This window comes from Lepidochelys olivacea, assembly GCF_965140295.1.
Source record: "Lepidochelys olivacea isolate rLepOli2 genome assembly, chromosome: 2".
NCBI classification, from domain to species: domain Eukaryota; kingdom Metazoa; phylum Chordata; order Testudines; family Cheloniidae; genus Lepidochelys; species Lepidochelys olivacea.
Window position 1 is genome coordinate 251,195,640 of NC_140412.1, and position 22,281 is coordinate 251,217,920.

At 40.2% G+C, this 22,281-nt stretch overlaps 1 protein-coding gene across 1 annotated transcript in view; it reads right to left on the reverse strand.

Annotated features, from left to right (window-relative positions):
* Positions 1–1,398: 1,398 nt before the first annotated feature.
* Positions 1,399–22,281, reverse strand: part of UBE3C (ubiquitin protein ligase E3C) — a 168,544-nt gene continuing 147,661 nt past the window's right edge. Inside the window, exons 20-23 of the mRNA XM_084621594.1 lie at positions 16,361–16,549; positions 16,182–16,248; positions 14,567–14,697; positions 1,399–3,302 (exon numbers count right to left, since the gene is read on the reverse strand). Of these exons, the coding sequence (XP_084477720.1) occupies positions 3,132–3,302; positions 14,567–14,697; positions 16,182–16,248; positions 16,361–16,549 (558 nt within the window). The 3' untranslated portion in view covers positions 1,399–3,131. The remainder of the gene's footprint in view (positions 3,303–14,566; positions 14,698–16,181; positions 16,249–16,360; positions 16,550–22,281) is intronic.

Below are 22,281 nucleotides of genomic sequence, written 5' to 3' on the forward strand. Positions count from 1 at the left end.
TGTAAAAGGAGCCTTTGGTTGCTGGACTTAAGAACCTGAGGCAAAAGGACACTGCTCAACATACTCTGGGGTGGGTCTTTTGCTTATGGTTTTATATTTATGAATCCTGCTTGTGGCATTTTCCCAAAATAATGCCAAGTTACTTCCCTCCTTTTATTCAAAGTTTGTTTTCTACACTTGGACTCTGTGCTTGCGAGTGGGGAAGTATTGCCTCCAGAGGTGTCTAGGGGGTGGTGTCAAGTATCAGGGGGTAGCCATGTTAGTCTGTATCCACAAAAACAACGAGTCCGGTGGCACCTTAAAGACTAACACATTTATTAGAGCATAAGTTTTTGTGGGTAAAAACCCCACTTCTCCATGCATCTGAAGAAGTGGGGTTTTTACCCATGAAAGCTTATGCTCAAATAAATCTGTTAGTCTTTAAGGTGCCACCAGACTTGTTGTTCTTGTTTTAGGGGGTGGAGTTTAATTTTCCCAGATTACTTGGTGGGGGCTCGAGCTGCTTCTGTGTTGTATTGTTGAAAAGGAACCCCTAGATATTGGGCCTGGCCCTTGATGCTGACTCCAACTGGTAGAAGGGTTACATGGGATACCCTTAACAGGACTCAGAGTAACAGCCGTGTTAGTCTGTATTCGCAAAAAGAAAAGGAGTACTTGTGGCACCTTAGAGACTAACCAATTTACTTGAGCATGAGCTTTCGTGAGCTACAGCTCACTTCACTGGATGCATACCGTTTCCACTAAATTGGTTAGTCTCTAAGGTGCCACAAGTACTCCTTTTCTTTTTCCTTAACAGGACTGTGGATGTATTCTGCCTTTTTACATACAGACCCTGGTTCAAATTTTGATCCAACTGAAATCAACGGTGAAATTCCCATTGAGACAAATGGGAGCATGGACCAAATTTTGCTCCCATTTAAGCAAATTTTAACTTTAAGGAAAGTCTGGAGCAGGTTCAGGATTTCACCCTTCATGCGTAGAAAAGTATAAAAAACAAAATGACTGAGGATTAAATACCAAATCTACAGAAGGAACTGATTATGTGAAATATTTCTTAATGGTCTACAAAGCTTGTAGTCACATTCCCTGCAACAATTTATTTTTATATTTATATTTATATACTCACATCTATAAAGTATACTGTTCCTTTTCCTGTAATCTCCTGCCTACCCATACTCTGTTCCACCAGTACTCGTGTCAATGTCTAGGAATGGGTGTGTGTTAGGTCTCTTTATAAAATAACAAAATGTACATATTACCAACCATTGTTATGTGGCATGACTCCAACACAATCTTGGAAATGTGAATATTTAATATAAAAAATTTAATTTGCATTTTACAACATACAAACATGACACTATCAAATTGTAGCAAATTAATTCAATTGAGAAATATTTTCAAAATATTTTAAGTCGTGGGTTGGAAAATAAATAATGTTATCTAAAGGAAATGCTCAGGTTTTGCTTTTAAGAGGAGGCAGTAATACTATCACTGACCTCTTTTCAGTCTTCTGTTCCATAATTTATGTAGAAAAATATACAAGAAACCAATTTGTAAGTAAAGAATATGTTGGGTTTGTAACATTTAACAAATAAAACAGCCTAAAGCAAAACCAAAAAGAAAACAATTATTTTATTTCTGTACATCAAGACTACAAATAGTATTTTAACACTTCATTTATTACCTAAATTAGGAAATTATACATTTTATACCGATACTAGTAAACACCTTAAAACCACTCAGTTTCTCCACATTTAAAAGTATATTGCTGGTTACTGCTTATTAAATACGAAACCCAACGGAGCTTCCAGTGACAGCAAAATAGTTTTAGCATAAGAGATGAACCGGAGTCTGTCTGTAAATTCTGATTTTTTTATTAGTTATTATTAAAAACCAGAAAGGATGCACATGTTTACGCATCTTATAGTTTGACTTATAATTAATTTTTTTTAATTGAATGCAAATTTAAATGTGAACACAAACCTTGACTCAGTGATGTACCTGTTATTAGAGAACTGATTCCTTTCATATGAATCCAATTTTTCCCTTGGCAATCAAATTATGTTAAGCAACATCTTCTCACCTACTTGTCTGAGCAGAACTGCTAACAGCCAGATGGATGCAAAAGCTGCTTAGTCACAAAAATAATGAATTAAGACAAGTTTCTACAGCACATACATGGTACTTAAGATGAAGAGAAATGATAGAGAGAAGGAATGTGAACACTGCAGGCTTCAGATATAAAAGATAAAGCCTGATGCTTTGGTTGAAATACTTTTAATAGTTGTTACAAGTATATTTTTTTCCAAAGTCATGACTACTGTATGTACTGTGTATGCCATAGGAGTTTGATACATTAAAAAAAAATCTTTACAGGCGCAAAGGAGAGACAGAAACAGAACAGAGAAAAGCATGGATAGTCATATCTGTTTACGACAATGTCCAGCTGATCATGACACGGCCAAAGGTAGAACTTAAAAATAATCATGCAAATCCAATTTCTTGAAGATATTTCAGAAAGCACAAATAAAATATCAATGTTATCTCTCAGTGCCTGCCATCTCAAGAGATGGTAGTTTAAAACAAATCCATTCTGTTTTAATTGCAACAACTAAGGTTTGTAAACAAGATTTGGGGTTATCAGTAACAAGCATTTTCTATCTCTCAGTTCTGGGATATGTGCAAACATCTACTTCCCTCTAAAGATTTATAACAGGATGTTAAGACCTGTCTTATCCCAACGTGCTGCACTACACACAATTTTATTGCCAGCTTGTAGAATTATTTATATTTGAACAGCACAAAGCCAAAGCTTCATCTTTGGTTAATTTCACAGAGATGTCACTGTTCGTTAAATGTGCTCTTGCTTGGCATAAACACAAACCCCAACCACACTGCACACAGCATTCATTATTTTGAGTCATAATAAAGCAGTGCCAATGTAAGTTTAATGACACTTAACTAACAAATCATGTGTTTAAAAATGAAACCTATTTGAGGGTATTTGATAAGAAATGAGAGCTGCAGAAACCTAGACTGAGTTCCCTTCATCAGCTTGGGTACAGGTGCTGCTTATGGAGTAGGCACTGGTTAGTTCCTCTGCAGAGCTTCTGTTTAAACCTCAGTTCAACTCAGCTCAGCTCAAATCCAGCAGCACATTCAATGGCGTAAAGAAGTTTGCTCCGCATGAGGTTTTCATCATAAAACTCAGGAAGCTTCAGCAAGTTCATGCAGGTACTGGCAGTGGGTAGCCTGTCTAGGTCCGATCCTCCATTGTGAATGCAAAATGCGGGATACAACTCCTGGAAAATACAAAAATAGGAAAAAATTAAGATACACACACAGGCTAAAAAATAATTCCATGACAATCCACATAAACTTCTAGGCAAGGAGCAATTAGAATTTAAGTCTGTTTCAATGGCACTTGCAAAGGTTTAAAAAGGTCAGAGAGGATTTTTTAAACAAAGGGCTGAGGGAAAGCCAACAGGTGCGGAGGAGCACAAGGTTCAGGCAGTGACATCCATTAGGGATGAATTTATTAAAGGGGGAACTCTATATCCTAGTTAAGAGGATTGGAATGAAGTTGGTAAAGTACAGGTAGGAGCTGTGAGGTCAGTCAAATGTAAAAAAGTCCTTTTTAAATATAACATGAAGGCAAGCAACTGAATACTGACCACATGTTTAAGGTCTTATATACAAATATTAGAAGTCTAAATACGAAGGTGGACAAACTAGAGTGTTTGGCATTAAATAAGGATATTGATATAATAGGCATCACAAAAACTTGGTGGAATGAGGATAATCAATCGGATATGGTAAGGGTACAAAATATATAGGGATGACAGAACAGATTTGCATTTGTGGAAAGAGCGGCCCTATAGGTGAAAGAAAGTAGAGTCAAATAAAGTAAAAATCTTAAATAAATAAAACTGTACCATGGAATCTTTATGGATAGAAATTCCATGCTTGAACAATAAGAGTATAGCAGTAAGAATATTCTATTGACCGCCTGACCAGGATGGTACTGGTGACTGTGAAATGCTCAGGGAGATTAGAGAGGCTATTAAGACAGAAAACGCAATAATAACGGGGGATTTCAATTATCCCCGTACCCAGTCAGTATATGTCACGTCAGGAAGGGACGCAGAAATAAAATTTCCAGACACATTAAATGACTACTTCTTGGAGCAGCTCGTCCTGGAACCCACAAGGGGAGAGGCAATTCTTGATTTAGTCTTAAGTGGCGCACAGGATCTAGTCCAAGAGGTGAATATCGCTGAAGCGCTCATAATAATGATGATAACGTAATTAAATTTAACACACTTGTAGGGGGAAAATGCCAAAGAAACCCACCACAGTAGCATTTAACTTCAAAAAGGGGAACTACACAAAAATGAGGAAGTTAGTTAAATGGAAATTAAAAGGAACAGTCACAAGAGGGAAATACCTGCAACCTACATGGAAACTTGTTTAGAACACCATAATAGATGTTTAAATTAAATGTAAACCCCAAATAATAATTAAAAAAACCAAACAGTAAGAGGTTTGCCTAAACAACAGAGTTAAAGAGGAGATAAGGGGCAAAAAGGCATCCTTTAAAAACTGGAAGTCAAATCCTAGTGAGGAAAATAGAAGGGAGCATAAACTCTCGTAAGAGTAAAAATATAATTAGACAGGCCAAAGAAGAACGTGAAGAGAAAATGACAAGGACACAAAAACTAACAGCAACTTTTTTTTTAAACTGCAGCAGCAGCCGGAAGCCTGCCAAACAGTCGGGGGGGCCACCAGACAGTTGAGGCGCTGAAGGAACCCCAAAGACGACAAGGCTCTTGTGACAAAGCTAACTGAATTCTCTACACTGCTTTTCGCTCTAGAGCAGGGGTTCCCACACTTCCTGCTCCCGGCCCGCGCCACTTCCCGCAGCTCCCATTGGCTGGGAACGGTGAACCGCAGCCACTGGGAGCTGTGAGCGACGTACCTGCGGACGCCCAGCCCGCCAGGGGCTTACCCTGAGCAAGCCACGAACCAAGTTTGGGAACCCCTGCTCTAGAGGATACGGAGGAGATTCTCACACCAGAGCCATATTTTATAGGTGACAAATCTGAGGAACTGGCCTACACTGAGGTACAATAACTCCTCGCTTAACCTTGTAGTGATGTCCTGAAAAATGCTACTTCAAGCGAAATGATGCTAAGCGAGTCCAATTTCCCCATAAGAATTAATGTAAATGAGGGGTGGGGTTAGGTTCCAGGGAATTTTTTTTTTGCAAGACAAAAGACATTTTTATATATACACACACACACATACACAGTATAAGTTTTAAACAAACAATTTAATACTGTACACAGCAATGATGATTGTGAAGCTTGGCTGAGGTGGTGGAGTCGGAGGGTGAGATATTTCCCAGGGAATACCTTATTGCTAAATGATGAACTAGCAGCTGGCTGAGACCTCAGGGGTTAACTCATTGTTGTTAACGTAGCCTCACACTCTACAAGGCAGCACAAACGGAGGGAGGGGACACAACAGATGCACGGCAGTGGCTGCAAACATTCCATGCAGAAACTGAACAGTGATGATGAACTCACGCTATCCCACTGGAGCGCACCACTTTCCAAAGTGCCATGTATGTGTGTGTGAAACAGAGACAGACAGACACACACCATGTGTGTGTGAGAGAGAGAGAGACAGAGACACACACACACACATTGCCTTTAAGTACGTTGACCCCACTCTAAGTACAGTGCCTTTTTAAGTAGATCAGCAAGTTGAGACAGCAGCTGCTGCCAACAAGCTCCCTCCATCCTGAGCCCTGTCATGTCCCCCCCTGCTCTGTGGAGATGAGGTACAAGAGCGGGGGGAGGGAGGACACCCTGACATTAGCACCCTTCCCTCTCCCCCCCGACTCCCTGAACAGCAAGCAGGAGGCTCCTGGGAGCCGCTCCAAGGCAGAGGGCAGGGACAGCTGAACTGCCTGACAGTTGATAACCTGCTGGGTGGCTGCCGCACAGGGAACTAAGGGAGCTGATAGGGGGGCTGCCGGTCCACCCTGGTTCCAAGCCCCCACCCGCTTGCTCCAACGGCTGCTCTTCCTACAAGCAGAGGACAAAGCAGCCAGCTGCCAAACAACATTATAAAGGAGCACTGCACAACTTTAAACGAGCATGTTCTCTAATAGATCAGCAACGTAACAACATTAACCGGGACGACATTAAGTGAGGAGTTACTGTATCACTAGCAGAGGTTTTGGAACAAAAGGATAAATTAAACAGTAAGTCACCAGGACCAGATGGTACTCATCCAAGAGTTCTGAAGGAACTTCAATATGAAATTGCAGAACTACTATCTGTGGTTTGTAACTTATCACTTAAATCAGCCTCTGTGCCAGATGACTGGCAGATAGTTAACGCAAGGTCTATTGTTTAAAAAGGTTCCAGAGGTGATCCTGGCAATTACAGGCAGGTAAACCTAACTTCAGTACCAGGCAAACGGGTTGAAACTATAGTAAAGAACAAAATTTTCAGACACATACATAAACATGATATGTTGGGAAGAGTCAACATGGCTTTTGTACAGTGAAATCATGCCTCACCAATCTATTATAATTCTCTGAAGGAGTCAAGTAGTATGTGGACGAGGGTGATCCAATTGATATAGCATGCTTGGACTTTCAGAAAACCTTTAAGAAGGTCCCTCACCAAAGGCTCTTAAGGAAACTAAGCAGTCATGGGATAAAAGGGAAGGTCTTCTCATGGATAAGTAACTGGTTAAAAGATAGGAAAGAAAGGGTAGGAACAAATGGTCAATTTTCACAATGGAGAGAGGTAAAAAGCAGGGTTCCCCCAGGATCTGTACTGGGACTTGTGCTATTCAGCCTATTCATAAATGATCCAGAAAAGGGGATGAACAGTGAGCTGACACAATTTGCAGATGGTACAAATTTACTCAGGACAGTTAAGTCCAAAGCTGACTATGAAGAATTACAAAGGGATCTCACTAACCTGGGTGACTACATGGCAGACGAAATTCAATGTTGATTAAAGCAAAGTAATGCACACTGGAAAAAATAATCCCAACTATACATACAAAATGATGGGGTCTAAATTAACTGTTAATTTAGCCACTCAAGAAAGAGATCTTGGAGACATTGTGGACAGTTCTCTAAAACATCTGTTAAATGTGCAGTGGCACTCAAAAAAGCTAAAAAAACATCGGGAACCATTCGGAAAGGGATAGGTAATCAGATAGTAACTATCATAATGCCACTGTATAAATCCACAGTACACCCACACCTTGAATACTGCATGGAGTTCTTGTCACCTCGTCTCAAAAAAGATATATGAGAATAGGAAAAGATGCAGAGAAGGGCAACAAAAAGGATCAGGGGTATAGAACAGATTCAGTATGAAGAGAGATTAAAAAGATGGGAATATTCATCTTAGAAAAGAGACAACTAAGGAGGGGCGATATGACAGAGGTCTATAAAACACGAATGGTACAGAGAAAGTGCATAAGGAAGTGTTATTTATCCTTTCACATAACACAAGAATCAGTAGTCACCCAATGAAATTAAAAGGCAGCAGGTTTAAAAAAAACAAAAGGAAGTACTTCTTCATACAACACATAGTCAACCTGTGAAAATCGTGCCATGGAATATTGTGAAGGCCAAAAGTATAACTGGGTTCAAAAAAAAAGAATTAAGTAAGTTCATGGAGGAAAGGTCCATTAATGGCTACTAGCCAAGACAGTCAGGGACGCAACCCCATGCTCCAGCTGTCTCTCGACCTCCAACTGCCAGAAGCTGGGACTGGGCGACAGAGGACAGATCACTTGAAATTGCCCTGTTCTGTTTGTTTCCTCAGATGCATATGACCCAGCCACTGCCAGTGACAGGCTACTGGGACCATTGATATGACACAGTATGGCTATTTTTATGTTCCCTAGGTTGCCCTAAAAGCACTCCCAAATGGGTATGGCAAAAATAAATAAATAAATAAATCATGGCCATACTGTAGAAAACATAAGGTCTTAAAGCCCAGCATGGGGGGGGGAGGGGAATAGCTAGCTGTGTTATTGTTCACACGCTATATTCTGCAAATATCTGGTTCCACAGAAACAGTGAAACAGGAAAATTTAAAATACAGTAGCATGCAGAAAGAGGTCTTTGATTTATTTGCAACTAAGAAATTATTTGCAGAAATCTTAGGTACAATTAAGTGTAGGCTCGCCTTACGAAGTCTTCCAAGCACGCACAATCCCTGTCATTTCCCCATCACCACAGAATTCGTAGACTTGGAGCTGGGCTCTGGAATTTCCTAACACTTGTATACTTACTGAAAATGCACCAGTGTTAAGCACTGGTAGCAGAGCTGAGCGATTTAAAAAAAAAATTTTTTTTTTTTTTACTAATAGGTTTCCATAGATAAAAGCATAGTTTTCCATAGATAAAAGCATTTTTGGGGTCCTAAAATCTATTCAAGTAGATTTTGGCAAAGGGTATCAGATGACTCAAAAAACCAAACACACACACACACAAGTTTCTGAAATAATTGAAAAGTTTCATTTAGACTATTTTGAAATGTTTTGTTTAAACTTTTCAATTTGAAATGGTATTTTAAATGGATCTTTGGCCAATTAAAGACGACCACCCCCCCACACATCCCACCCACCAATGAAAGATGAAAAACACCTGAAACCACCGATTCAAAACGAAAACTCAAAAGAAGTCCACACCCTGTTTCAAGTCATCTCAAAATGAAACTGTTTTAAGTTTTTGTTTCAACAAAAACTTTTTGGGGAAAAAGGTTTTGGTCCAAACTGAACAGGAATATTTTTGTATTTTCAGTTTGCCTGCCTCTCTCCTCGCCCACTTCCCAAACTAAAAAATCCATTATTTGCTCAGCCCTGATTGGAAGCTATAGACCACTGGCAGTAGTGGGGGCAAGTATAATGGGCTGGGTCCTTGGGCCTGTTCAGCCCACTTTGCATTGCATAAAGTACAAGATTTCTTCTTTGAATTACATTTTTTTGTTATTTTCCTTATTGCTTCATGTTTTTCCTTGATACCCTTATATATATATGAAGATCTCTAACAAAAAGAAAAGCCCCTTCTTCTCTTGCTAACAGTCAAATGGATCTTCTATAGAGTTTAGTTTAAGTAAGTCTTACATGTTAGAATTTCTATATAAATCTAAAATAAACGTTTTCTTTCAAATTCAATTTAAACTATCTTTACATTCACATTAATATGTTACCCACATCATATCAAGCCAAGGCTGGATTAAGGAGTAGCCATGCCACAAAGAAACTTTCCTTCAATGTTATATTATCATGTGACCATCTGTCTCGGACTGCAACCTGAATTTCATACAAAAAAATGATCAACCTCCTCCTCCTTGGTCCTCAGGTTATTTTTTAGTACAGTTAGAATAGGAAAATAAATATGGCCAGAAAGCACACACCAAGCACATTACCAAAAAACTTAATCTTCCAACTGCACAGAAGTCAGGACACGTAAATATTACTTTCTTTGCTAAATTCTGACATCGTGTCTAATGCTACCCAAGACACAGATTAAAGGCAGTCCTGCACCCAAAGAGTTTGCAGTCTAAGGTCACGATCTTTTGGCATGTATTTAAGTAAACATGAGTTGTCCTAATGAGGTCAATGGCAGTATGTGCATATGTAAAATTAAGTACTTTTAAAATTTTGGCAGGACTGGGACCTAAAATTGTCTATTAATGAGGTACATAATATTTTCTATGCAAGACGCATAATATTTTATTTTAAAGACCATACACTTCTGCGCTTTTTAAGATGCAGAATACCAATAATATACCACAGAATCAGGTAGTTCTTATGTACCTACATATAAAACCAATAAGAAGTCTATCAGGTAGAAACTGGCCAAATTTGGGTTGGTCTTCTGATATGTTGACCAAGTATGTGAGGTTTTATTTCATGTATAGTTTTCTAATCTCTTTAAGAAATCAAGTTTATCTTGCCAAGACAAATGGGGATGTAGAGGACATTTATTTGTTACACCTAATGCTTGCTTTCACTGGCAAGGGAATATTAATTTCAACAAATGCTTGGCTGAGCTAAAATAGATCATCTGGTTTTAGAAATTGTAAAAAAGCCACCCTAAGGCTGGAGGTCAATGAGATTTTAAGTTAAATGACTGTTTAAATGGAGGCCTTAAAATGTGATTCACAGCTAAAATGCTGCAATTTTAGTGTTCTTTTCAAAATGCTAATTGAATTTTCCTACTTTAAGCTTTAAAAATGTAAAAAATGAAGTTCTATATTCAAGTGTCATGCTAAGGGCACCATTTGTTGCATAATTAAATACTGTACAACGGGAATCTGCAACAGTTTGGAAGTAAGTATCATCAATTTATTATGTGACCTGATTGGAACTTAACAATTTTCAACCGCACTTTAATGATTTTTTTTGTCTGTAACAATCACATTTATTAAACTTATTAAACTTTAATTAGCTTTAGCAAATGTTACTCTGAGTCCAATAATCTGGCACTAAGGGTTCTAATAATTTTTACATGCTGCAAACCCAGACTGTGCTATTTATAAGCTATGAACTCTGAAATGATCCCTTCTCTTAAATAAATATGAACTATAGCGAAGGTGAAGGTTCCACAATGCAGTACATACAAGATTTTAGTTTCAGTGCTAACGATTGTGTTCTTAATAGCAAAATTTAATATCTATTTTAATACAACTATAGAACAATTAATTACTGAAGAGATTTTGCATTAATTTCCACCCTCAACATATTGCAAGCTTTTTTTATAACAAACTCATATACTCATTTGACTTATTTGACTGCTAATAATACTTAGCACTTACAGTACATAGTGCTTTTCATCTTGAGAGCACTGTACAAACATTAATCACAGGCTACCACTATATGAACACTCATGCCAATAGCCATTGCCTATTCCCTTTTCCAGTATTCATTTACAACTTGAGAGCTCCTATGAGGGCCTTAGCAGCTAGCACTGGATTTCTGGGGCATAGCTATGAAAAACCCAACTTCTCTTGGGTGGCTGGTGAGCCCCATGATGCCAACGGCATGCCCTACTTGGTAGGGGGCTACTGCTAACCAATCCATGCACCCCTAAAGTGTTGGAACTGGCTGGTTTTCAGTGCTGCCCACGTAAAGAAGCAGTATTTTTTGCTGTACTTCCTACTGCCAGAGCAGCTGTGTGGGGCGTGGCTTGTAGGTCAGTCCTACAATTAACTCCAACTCCTTGCTGATGTGTTTGACCATGCTGCACTTGACATAGCTATTCTAACCCGCCCATTCTCCTCTGGCACAGCACAGCCATGCTACAGCCGACATCCCCTGAGCTGCTCCCCTGCCTTTCACACGTGATCCAGTTACACATGGATTCTAAAGCCTCTCCTTGAGCACTGACCTCTTTGGATTCACATTCCACATCTCTTCTTACATTTCATAGGCTGCTTCAGTGCTTGGTCATTCTATACCTCCTGCTTTTGCTGCGTGGTCTCCCTCCCTCCCCTTTGTTAGAAAGACAAGTGGCAATTTGCTACATTTCTCTCTCTCTTTTATTAGACTTTTTCCTTTGGTGTATGGCCAGTTTTAATTGTGTCCTGTCCTATACACCTTAGTCTCATCTCCTGTGAGTCTAATCTCTGCTTTCACTGGCACCATCTGGAGTAGTCTTGAGACTAGAATAATGTAGCAACTAATTTACCATCTATAGGTGCATACAACTGTGGGTATTGAGGGCTTTTCAAATAACTGACCATATATGAGGAGTCTCATGCTAACATCCTGGTGTGGTGAGCCCAGATCTGAATACAGTGATGAGGGGGACAGCCCAAGACCACATATGATGTGTGTTTCAAATGATCACACATAGTAATTATCACATACTATGTTGTATATGCCACGTGTGGGTAAAAATAAAAGTAAAATAAACATATTGTAGGTGGAGCTAGTAATGCTGCTTCTTGTTACAGCTGCCCAACACTTACCACTATAAGACCTGGCTTCAGTTACTTATAATTTAGCATCAATGGTTAGTTTGACAGAAATTTTACATGCTGTGTATAAGAACATAAGAGTGGCCATACTGGGTCAGACCAAAGGTCCATAGAATCATAGAATATCAGGGTTGGAAGGGACCTCAGGAGGTCATCTAGTCCAACCCCCTGCTCAAAGCAGGACCAATCCCCAACTAAATCATCCCAGCCAGGGCTTTGTCAAGCCTGACCTTAAAAACTTCTAAGGAAGGAGATTCCACCACCTCCCTAAGTAACGCATTCCAGTGCTTCACCACCCTCCTAGTGAAAAAGTTTTTCCTAATATCCAACCTAAACCTTCCCCACTGCAACTTGAGACCATTACTCCTTGTTCTGTCATCAGCTACCACTGAGAACAGTCTAGATCCATCCTCTTTGAAACCCCCTTTCAGGTAGCTGAAAGCAGCTATCAAATCCCCCCTCATTCTTCTCTTCCGCAGACTAAACAATCCCAGTTCCCTCAACCTCTCCTCATAAGTCATGTGTTCCAGTCTCCTAATCATTTCTGTTGCCAAAATTAGCGCACCCATCTAGCGCAGTATCCTGTCTTCTGGCAGCGGCCAATGCCAGGTGCCCCAGAGGGAATGAACAGAGCAGGTAATCATCAAGTGATCCATCCCCTATTGCCCATTCCCAGCTTCTAGCAAACAGAGGCTAGGGATACCATCCCAGTCCATCCTGGCTAATAGCCATTGATGGACCTATGCTCCATGAATGTATCTAGTTCTTTTTTTGAAGCCTGTTATAGTCTTGGCCTTCACAACATCCTCTGGCAAGGAGCTCCACAAGCAGACTGTATCTGCCACCCACTGAATGATTATCAAAAGAAATACTAAATAATTACTCATTCACTGAGTGGGGCAGGAGTCCTAGGGAAAAAATAGTATGTGATCATGTAATAAAAGCCTCTATCATAATGCATACACACAAGAGGGCTGAATTAAAGTTGCACAGGCAACCTCAATTCTGGCACTTCCTAACTTCTTAGTGCTTGACTCTGAAACCATACTGTTCTTTTACCATATGTTTTTTAGATCTAATTTTAATACATGATGTATGGTGAAAGTGTGCAGAACTCCAAATATATTTTCCTCATCCCCGTGCTGTTCCAGTCATCTAAACTGCATACTGTTCTTATTTAAAATAATGGTAAGAACTGCTCTGGAAATATTTATTTAGCGAGAAAATTATCTCACCCCCAACCCTAAACAGAAATAAATACAGATATTTTGTAATCTAATAGCGATAAGAATTGCAATACTTGAGACAGAACTTGCATTCATCCGCTGTTAGTGCATGTGCCTATATTTATCCAGTAAACATGAAAAATGACTTACCACCCCATTGCTAGTTAAATATAACCTCAAATTGCTTTATAATATGAAACGTTATTAGCTGTATAGCCTAAGAGTAAGTTAATTGAGCAATACTTCTAAGGTAAGAGCTAAACAGAACAATATATCAAAGTGTTATTTGAAAGTGATATTCTGCACTGATGACTGTCTCTATACATTCCAGATTAGCAGAGATTTGTATTAATTTGTTAGACAGAACAGTACTATAGTGTTTGACAACATATTTACTATTACTATACTACAGTGTTGATATTCAACAGTCTATTCTTTACAATGTATTCACTAAAGACGAGCACTGAACATTCCCAAACTTCTAGAGGAAATGGAATCCAAAGCCAGATTTGAGTCAGAATTGTGTAGATTGCTTCTATTATAACAGAGCAAACCAAAACCTCTGGTCTGAACATCCCTGAACTGAAGACATTTTAAAATTGGGATCTGCACAGACCCATCACTAATATTTATAAGTGGCAGATAAACATTTTCTCCACATTCAAACTCTATTGCAAATAGCAGTCTAAGAAAAGCTACTTGTTAGCACAATATTTGGATGATGGGTAATGAATCATAAGCAGATAAACGATATTCAAAAGGAAACATGAGAAATATGTTCCCGGATTCAAACGCAGATGGGTTTTTAGTGGATGTTGATATATCCTAAATCCTCTTCTGCCTATTTCTGAACACATTCAAGCTAAAATCAATCTGTTCCCTGAAAGTGATGGCAATACTGCTTTATGTACATTATTAATCGAGATGAGATGCAGTAAAAGCAGTGCAGCAAGCATCCTTCACAGCAAAGTGCAAACATTTTTAATGATGTATACTTCTTGCAAAGTCCTATTACCCACTTAAAGGAACTCTCCAGTCAGAACACATGAATGTGAAATAATGTTTCAAAAAATATTTGTAAGCTATATAATTAACTATACTCATTATGCACATTTGCAAATGTTTAAGTAGCAATTGTGGTCATAAACAGACTTTTTTTCTTGCATTTTCTTAATTCCCAAAGATATAAATTCCCATATTTTAAACCAGCCAGTTTATTTCTGTCATAATTGGATACTACTAGTAGTCTGGACAAGCACTCTAATCAAAGCCAAGTAATTAATTTTAATCAAAATTCAGCAAGTTGTGTACCTTAAAACCCAAAAGAGGAGGTCGAGAACAGCTTGTTACAAACTTGAGTAGTTTGCGTTTCTCTTCATCAGTGAAGCTTTCTACAACTCTCCAAAATATTTTAATTACAGGATGGTCTGCAGTATATCCACCTATAATAAAATTTTAAAATATTTTAAAAGAAAAATCAGTTTTATACAATATGCAAGCAGACAAATTATTTTTAATATATCATTTTAGAGACTATCCTATCAGTTCTAATCAGGTTGAAAAGAAATTAAAAGCAGCATGCCAATTCATCTGATTTGCTGTTCACCATCACCAGCAGGCCTCTTTGGACATTAGTAATTCACAAACTTCTCCCTCTCACTTAGTACCTGTGTTCTGCATAATTTTCTTCCAGTCTTATTAATTGTACTTTTCCAGGATGAATCTCATTTTAAAAAAAATTTCTGGCTCCCTTTGCAATAACATTACTAGTAACAATTCTTTTAAAGGAAAGTAAAAATAATTGAAAAAAATGAAAATGGTAATATTGAAAGCCTACTGACAGCGATAACTAGGATATTCAAAGATAGCCGTTTATACAATCATAATATGCTTTTATACACCTATAATTGAAGATTTATTGGTAGGAAGAAAAAAGATTGATTGTATTTTGGTACAATGCACAGAATTGCCATGCAATGTGTGATTAATTTGTCTTTTTATAAAGGAAGAACATTTCACTGCACAAAATACATTCCTAAACTTGGGTAAAATCATAATGTGCAAGAAAACTTCACTGTGCAGAATACTGAGGAAAGCATTTCTTTATGATTAAAATGGAGATTCAAAGAATTACTCAGAAATTAAATATTTTTAGCAGACTTAAAATAGTAATTCAAGACATCTTTTCTGAGATGGGTATGAGACCAATGAGCATTATAAATGGGTTTGAACCACATTTGTTTAGTTGTTTTCACAACTGATTATGTAATAATTATTATAAAGAGGTAGGACAGAAGGAGTAATGGGATTGAGTATGACTGTATATCTCCCATAAATCAATATACCCAGGAAAGGGTGAATATAATACAGACAAAATCAGTTTTTAAAACATGCATTGACATTTATGTATAGTCCAATTCTACAACCCTGAGCAAAGCCTTTCACTGAGGACTAGTGTTTTCAATGGGCTGCTCGCAGAGTAAGGGTGGAAGAATTATCCCTTCACGACTCCTTCAAGGATAAGTATCTGAATGCATTGGTTGAAACAGACATCTAAAGTCACTTGGGTCCTTATTGTCAGAGCTGTTGAGCCCGCCAACTCCTATTGAAGTCAATGAAAGCTACAGTGCTCTGAACGTGTGGCCACTTATTTATACCTAGGTACCTAAATATGGGTTTGTGTGTGTAACTCTAGGAACCCACATTTGATAAATCTGATCTTATTCTTTCCAACCCTCTTAAATTCAGGGAATCCAAAGGCCTCTCATTTTGAAAGCTTTGCCACTAACATCAAAAGGGCAAGATTGGGCTCCAGCTCCTCTTCTAAGAAGTTGCTTTAGGAAGAAAATGTAAAGAGAATTTTTAAAATATTCTTTATTTGTGAATCAGCCATAAAAACTCATTTGTGTAGTTGTGATATACTTGCCTGAATAGTTTGTGAAGGATTTAAGGTCATCCAGACTAATAGGAACCTGGGCACCAGAAATCAAAACCTGCATTTGATGAAAATTCGATGATTAGATTTGAGGTAGAAATTAAACATTTTTTTCAGTTTTGAAATAATTATTACGCAAACACTTCTCCAACATAGCTAAACAGAAGTACCTGTATTTCTTGCTGATCAAACATCCTAAGACATTCGAGGTTAACAACATTGGCAAGACCCTGTCGGAATGCAAGGCAATGCTGTCTAATCTGTTTGTTTAGTCTGTAGTCTGCTACAAGATGGATGTAGGCTATTCTGTTTGCACTGGTGACAGGAATATCCTTTCCACCTGGCTTCAGTTCAACCACCTGTAAACATAAAAATATGTATTTGTTCATAATCCTGGTAAACGCTAATTCTATATATTGCATGTAAATGGAAAACTTGCACTTCCAAAAATGAGCTAGAGAAAACTCAAGGACATGACTTACATACTTGAAAATAACTGAAATATATTATAAAACCATTGAAATTGGAAAAAAGAATATCATGAGGTTGTATTACTACGTATTTATATAGGAAAATATATATATAGGAGTACAAATTAATGTATAAGATGTGACGTATCACAGGAAATGATTTTTCAGCCCCTAACCTCCAGCTGTACTTGTGTAAAATTGGACATACCCATATATACCTGTGCCTAACTACCATAAAGTAATTGGGCTGGGAGGTGTCAGAAACTCCACTTCTAGGAAGAATGTAGTGTGAAATACTAAATAGAGTATTATGAATCAGCTAGAGCAGGGGTTCTCAAACTTCATTGCACCACGACCCCCTTCTGACAATAAAAGTTACTGTATATACTTGTTCATAAGCCAAATATTTTTGGTAAAAATGTGATGCATCAAAGAGCAGGGGTCAGCTTATAAATGGGTCTACACCAAAATTTGATGATTTTAAACTCTATGAAATCATTGAATTGAATATCTAATACATTATCCTTTTGTTTACCTGGAGCATCTGCAGGCATGGAGCCCCTCAGTTCCCTGTGGCCGCAGTTCGCTGTTCACAGTGAATGGGAGCTGCGGGAAGTGGCGCGTCACTTCCCGCAGCTCCCATTGCCTGGGAACGGCGAACTGCGGCCACTGGAAGCTGAGAGGCTCCGTGCCTATGAACGCTCCAGGTAAACAAAACGTCCCGACCCGCCAGTGGCTTACCCTGACGTGCCGGGAGCCAAAGTTTGCCAACCCCTGAAATATACGGTCGGCCTATGAGACAGTCATACAGCTTTTACTATTTTTACCTATCCATCTTGGGGGGTTGGCTTATAAATGAACAGGCTAATGAATGAGTATATACAGTACTACACGACCCTCATGACCAAAGCCTGAGCCTGCCCAAGCTCCACTACCCCAAGCAGGGGAGTTGGGGGGGAGGGAAGGAGGCAGCGGAAAATCTGAAGCCCAAGGGCTTCAGCCCCAGGCAGGGGGCCTGTAAGCTGAGTCCCAATACACAGGGCTGAAACCCTCAGGCTTTGGCCCCGGATGGTGGGGCTCGGGCTTCAGCTTTGGCCCTAGGCCCCAGTAAATCTATGCCAGTCCTGGTGACCCCTTTAAAATGCAGTCCTGACCCACTTTGGGGTCCTGACCCTCAGTTTGAGAACCGCTGAGCTAGAGACTGGTGGCAAAATCCTGAGCCTGTTAAAGTTCATGGGTGTTTTGCCATTGACTTTAGTGGGGCGAGGCTTTCACCATGGATATTTATCCCTTGGAACAGGAGTAGCTTCCACAAATGTATGAATCTCAGAGTTCCCCTCAGGCAGCAGTTAAAAAGGCTCAGTTTGGCTGGACTGTGCTGTTCTAGCTTAACTGTTTGGTAAAGAGAACACTGGTACTAGGGTATTCTACAACTTCACATTACAACAAGGAAATCCCAATTCCCGCTGGCCAAAAGTTACAATTTTGATATAGGCCTGATTTAGAGAAATGTTGAGCACCCACAGCTCTAACCTAAGTGAATGGGAGTTGTGGGTGCTCACCATTTCTCTAAATCAGGCCTATATCAAAAACTGTGAAATGATGAAAAATTATGGGCCTGATTTTTCACAGATGTGGAGCATCCACAGCTCCAGCCTAAGTGAATGAGAGTTGTGGATGCTCCGCATCTCTGAAAAAAACAGGCCCATAATGTTTCATCATATTGAGAAGATGAGGTTACTCACCTTGTGCAGTAACTGAGGTTCTTTGAGGTGTGTCCCTGTGGGTGCTCTACTTCCGGTGTCAGCGTGTCCCGGCGCTGTTGATCAGAGATTTTCGGTAGCAGTGTCTGGTTGGGAGTGCATGTGCGCAGTAGCAGTCTCGTGGCACTGCTGGTGCCTCATCTAGCATGCGCATGCCCCCGACCCCTTCAGTTCCTTCTCTACCATGGAGTGTTTAGCTTATACTCTGAAGTAGAGGGAAGGAGGGTGGGTAGTGGAGCACCCACAAGGTGACACATCTCAAAGAACCTCAGTAACTGGACAAGGTGAGTAACCTTCTCTTCTTCTTTGAGTGCTGTCCCTGTGGGTGCTCCACTTCAGGTGAATGTAGAGCAGTGCCCTCATGAGGACGGAAGGGACTTCGTAGCTGAGTTCATTGCTGAGGCTAGTACAGTGAGGTCTAGTCTTGTGTCTGAGCTTGAACTGAGAGTAATTGCGTAGTAGTTCGTGAATGTGCGTTCAGAGGCTCAGGTGGTTGTTCTGCAGATGTCTAGAATGGGCACGTTATGTAGGAATGCTATGGAGGTAGATAAAGCTTTTGTCAAGTGGGTTCTGATGTCCGGATGGACTTCAGTGTTGTGTAGTGAACAGCACATATGGATACAGATGGATATTCATTTAGATCAGGGGTTGGCAACCTTTCAGAAGTGGTGTGCCGAGTCTTATTTATTCACTCTAATTTAAGGTTTCGCATGCCAGTAATACATTTTAACATTTTTAGAAGGTCTCTTTCTATAAGTCTATATATTATATAACAAAACTATTGTTGTACGTAAAGTAAATAAAGTTTTTAAATGTTTCAGAAGCTTCATTCAAAATTAAATTAAAATGGAGAGCACCCCAGACCAGTGGCCAGAATCCGGGCAGTGTGAGTCAGCTCGCGTGCCGTCTTTGGCACGCGTGCCATAAGTTGCCTACCCCTGATTTAGATAATCTTTGCGTAGATATGGCAGAGCCCTTTGATCGTTCTGTTATCAACACAAAAAGTCTAGAAGATTTTCGGAAGGGCTTCGTTCTGTCCAGATAAAAGGACAAGGCACAGCAAACATCTCATGTCTACAGGACTGCCTCTTGAGCGTTAGGATGTGGTTCTGGATGAAATGTAGCTAAGTGAATCGGTTGGTTGAGGTGGAACGAAGATGATACTCTGGGCATAAACTTAAGATGTGTATGGGGGGTGAGCCATGAGAGACCCTATCTTGACGACTCTTTGCGCCGATGTAATGGCAACCAGGAATGCCACTTTCATAGATAAGTGAAGTAATGAGCATGTGGCTAAGAGTTCAAATGGGGCTCTGGTTAGACTTCTGAGCACGAGATTTACGTCCCATGCTGGTGTGGGTTCTTGGATGTCTGGGTACATGTTCTGTATGCCGGTTAGAAATCGCTTAGTAATCGGGTGAATGAACATTGAGGTGCCATCTACCTGTTGATGGAAGGCTGTGATGGCAGAGAGATGAACTCTAAGCGAGCTCATAACAAGCCCTGAGTTCTTTAAGGATAATAAATATTCCAGGATTAGTGGAAGCGGTGCCTGGCTTGCAGATATTTGTTTGTCCTGGCACCGTAGGAAGAATCTTTTCCATTTTTGGAGGTAAGTAGTACGCATGTTGTGTTTTCTGCTGTTTAACAACACTTGTTTTGCTTGTTCTAAACAGGTTAGTTCATCGTGGTGGTGCCATGAAGGAGCCACGCCTTCAGGTGAAGTTTTGCCAGGACCAGAAAGAGGACTTGACTGTCCTCCTGCGAAAGAAGATTCCGTAGGTGAGGGAGAGTGAACAGCGTGCAGATCGCCATGTGCGTCAGGTAAGGAAACCAAGTCTGTCTGGGCCGTGTCAGTACTATGAGTATTATTTTGGCTCTGTCGGTTCGTATTTTGTGTATTACTCTGGAGATTAGAGGTATTGGTGGGAATGTGTATTGGAGAGGAGCATTCCATGTGAAGCATCCCGTAGGAATCATGTTCCTAGCCCTGCTCGTGAGCAAAACTTTGGGCATTTCTTGTTTGCTGGTGTCGCGAACAGGTCTATATATGGGGATTCCCACCTGTGAAAAAGATGATGTGTTATTTTGTCGTTCAGTTCCCATTCATGCTCTTGGGAAAACTATCTGCTTAATGTGTCCACCATTATGTTCAGTCAACCTGGGAGGTATGCTGCTGTAATAGTGATGTATTTTATGCACCAGTTCCATAGTTTTAAAGCCTCTGTGCATAAGGAATGGGAACGTGTTCCACCCTGGAGGTTCATATAGAACATTCACGCAATGTTGTCCATCAGGACCGTTATCGTTTTGTCTCGTATAAGAGGGAGGAAATGTAGGCATGCGTTGCGGACCGCGCATAATTCGAGTAGGTTTGTGTGTTTTTGTGGGGGACCACGCGCCTTGGATGGTATATTGGTTTAGGTGAGCTCTCCATCTGACCAGCGTGGCATCTGTTGTGATTTCTATGGATGGAGGATCCTGTTGAAACGGGATGCCTGAGCAAATGGTTATTGGATTTGTCCACCATCGTAGTGAATGTAGAACCTCAGGGGTCAGTGTGAGTCTTTTGTTTAGGCTGTGATTTTGTGGAATACATACTGAGCTCAGCCATCCTCGAAGGCAGCACATGTGTAGCCTGGTGTGTTTTACAACGAAAGTGGTGGCCGCCATATGTCCCAAGAGTTGTAGGCAAGTGCATGCAGACACCCATGGGGTGGCTGAGACCACCGATATGAGGGACATCATTGCTGTAAATCGGGGCATTGGTATTGATGCTTTGGCCTCCACTGAGTCCAGGTGCACTCCTATGAAGTCTAATTGTTGTACAGGAGTTAAGGTAGATTTCTTTTCATTTATTTGTAGCCCCAGGGAGTGAAAGAGAGATATGGTCTGTCGAGTAATTCGTAATGTATCTGCCAGTGTGGTGCCTTTTAGCAAACAATCGTCTAAGTATGGAAATATCAATATTCTCTGTCTGTGCAAATGAGCAGCTACCACCGCTAGGGTTTTGGTAAAGACTCATGGAGCCTTTGACAGTCTGAATGGCAGAACTCTGTATTGAAAGTGGTTTTGTCCCACTTGTAAGAATCATCTGTGAGCGGGATGGAGGGTAATGTTGAAATACGCATCTTGTAGGTCGAGAGCTGAGAACCAGTCTCCCTCTTCCAGCACAGGAATGATAGAGTTCAGTACGACCATTTGAATCTGTGGGTTCGGACAAATTTGTTGAGTTTTCTGAGATCTAGTATGGGTCTCCAACCCCCGTTTTTCTTTTGATTCACGAAGTAATAGGAATAAAATCCTTTCCCTCTGTGTTGTGGTGGAACTTGTTCCACAGCCCCTAATTGTAGAAGATGATGTACTTCTTGTACTAGGTGCTCGTGAGAAGGGTCCCTGAAGAGGGATGGGGAAAGGACGTGGGTAGGTGGGATGGAGGTAAAGGGGATGGTATAACTCATTCAAATTATCTCTAAAACCCAATGGTCTGTGGTGATAGAGGCCTACGTTTGGTAAAATGGTCAAAGCCGATGATGCTGGTGGTCAGGGAAAGTCAGTCAGACCCTCGACCAACATTTCAAAATTGCGTCTTGTTGGGTGGTGCTTGGGACGTCGCAGCCTGAGATTGGTTAGGGCGATGTTTCTGTGGTCTGTGCCTGTGTGTCCAACTGGCATATATGGTCTCTACTGGCACTGCGATGTGTTGTCCCCATTACGGTTATAAGGCTAGTATCTGCGTCTCCTGTTAGGGAGCATGTAGATCCCGAGGGTCCTCAGTGTCGCTCTAGAGTCCTTCATGGAATGGAGGACCTCACCCGTCTTAGCGGAGAAGAAGCTTTTCCCTATTGAAGGAAAAGA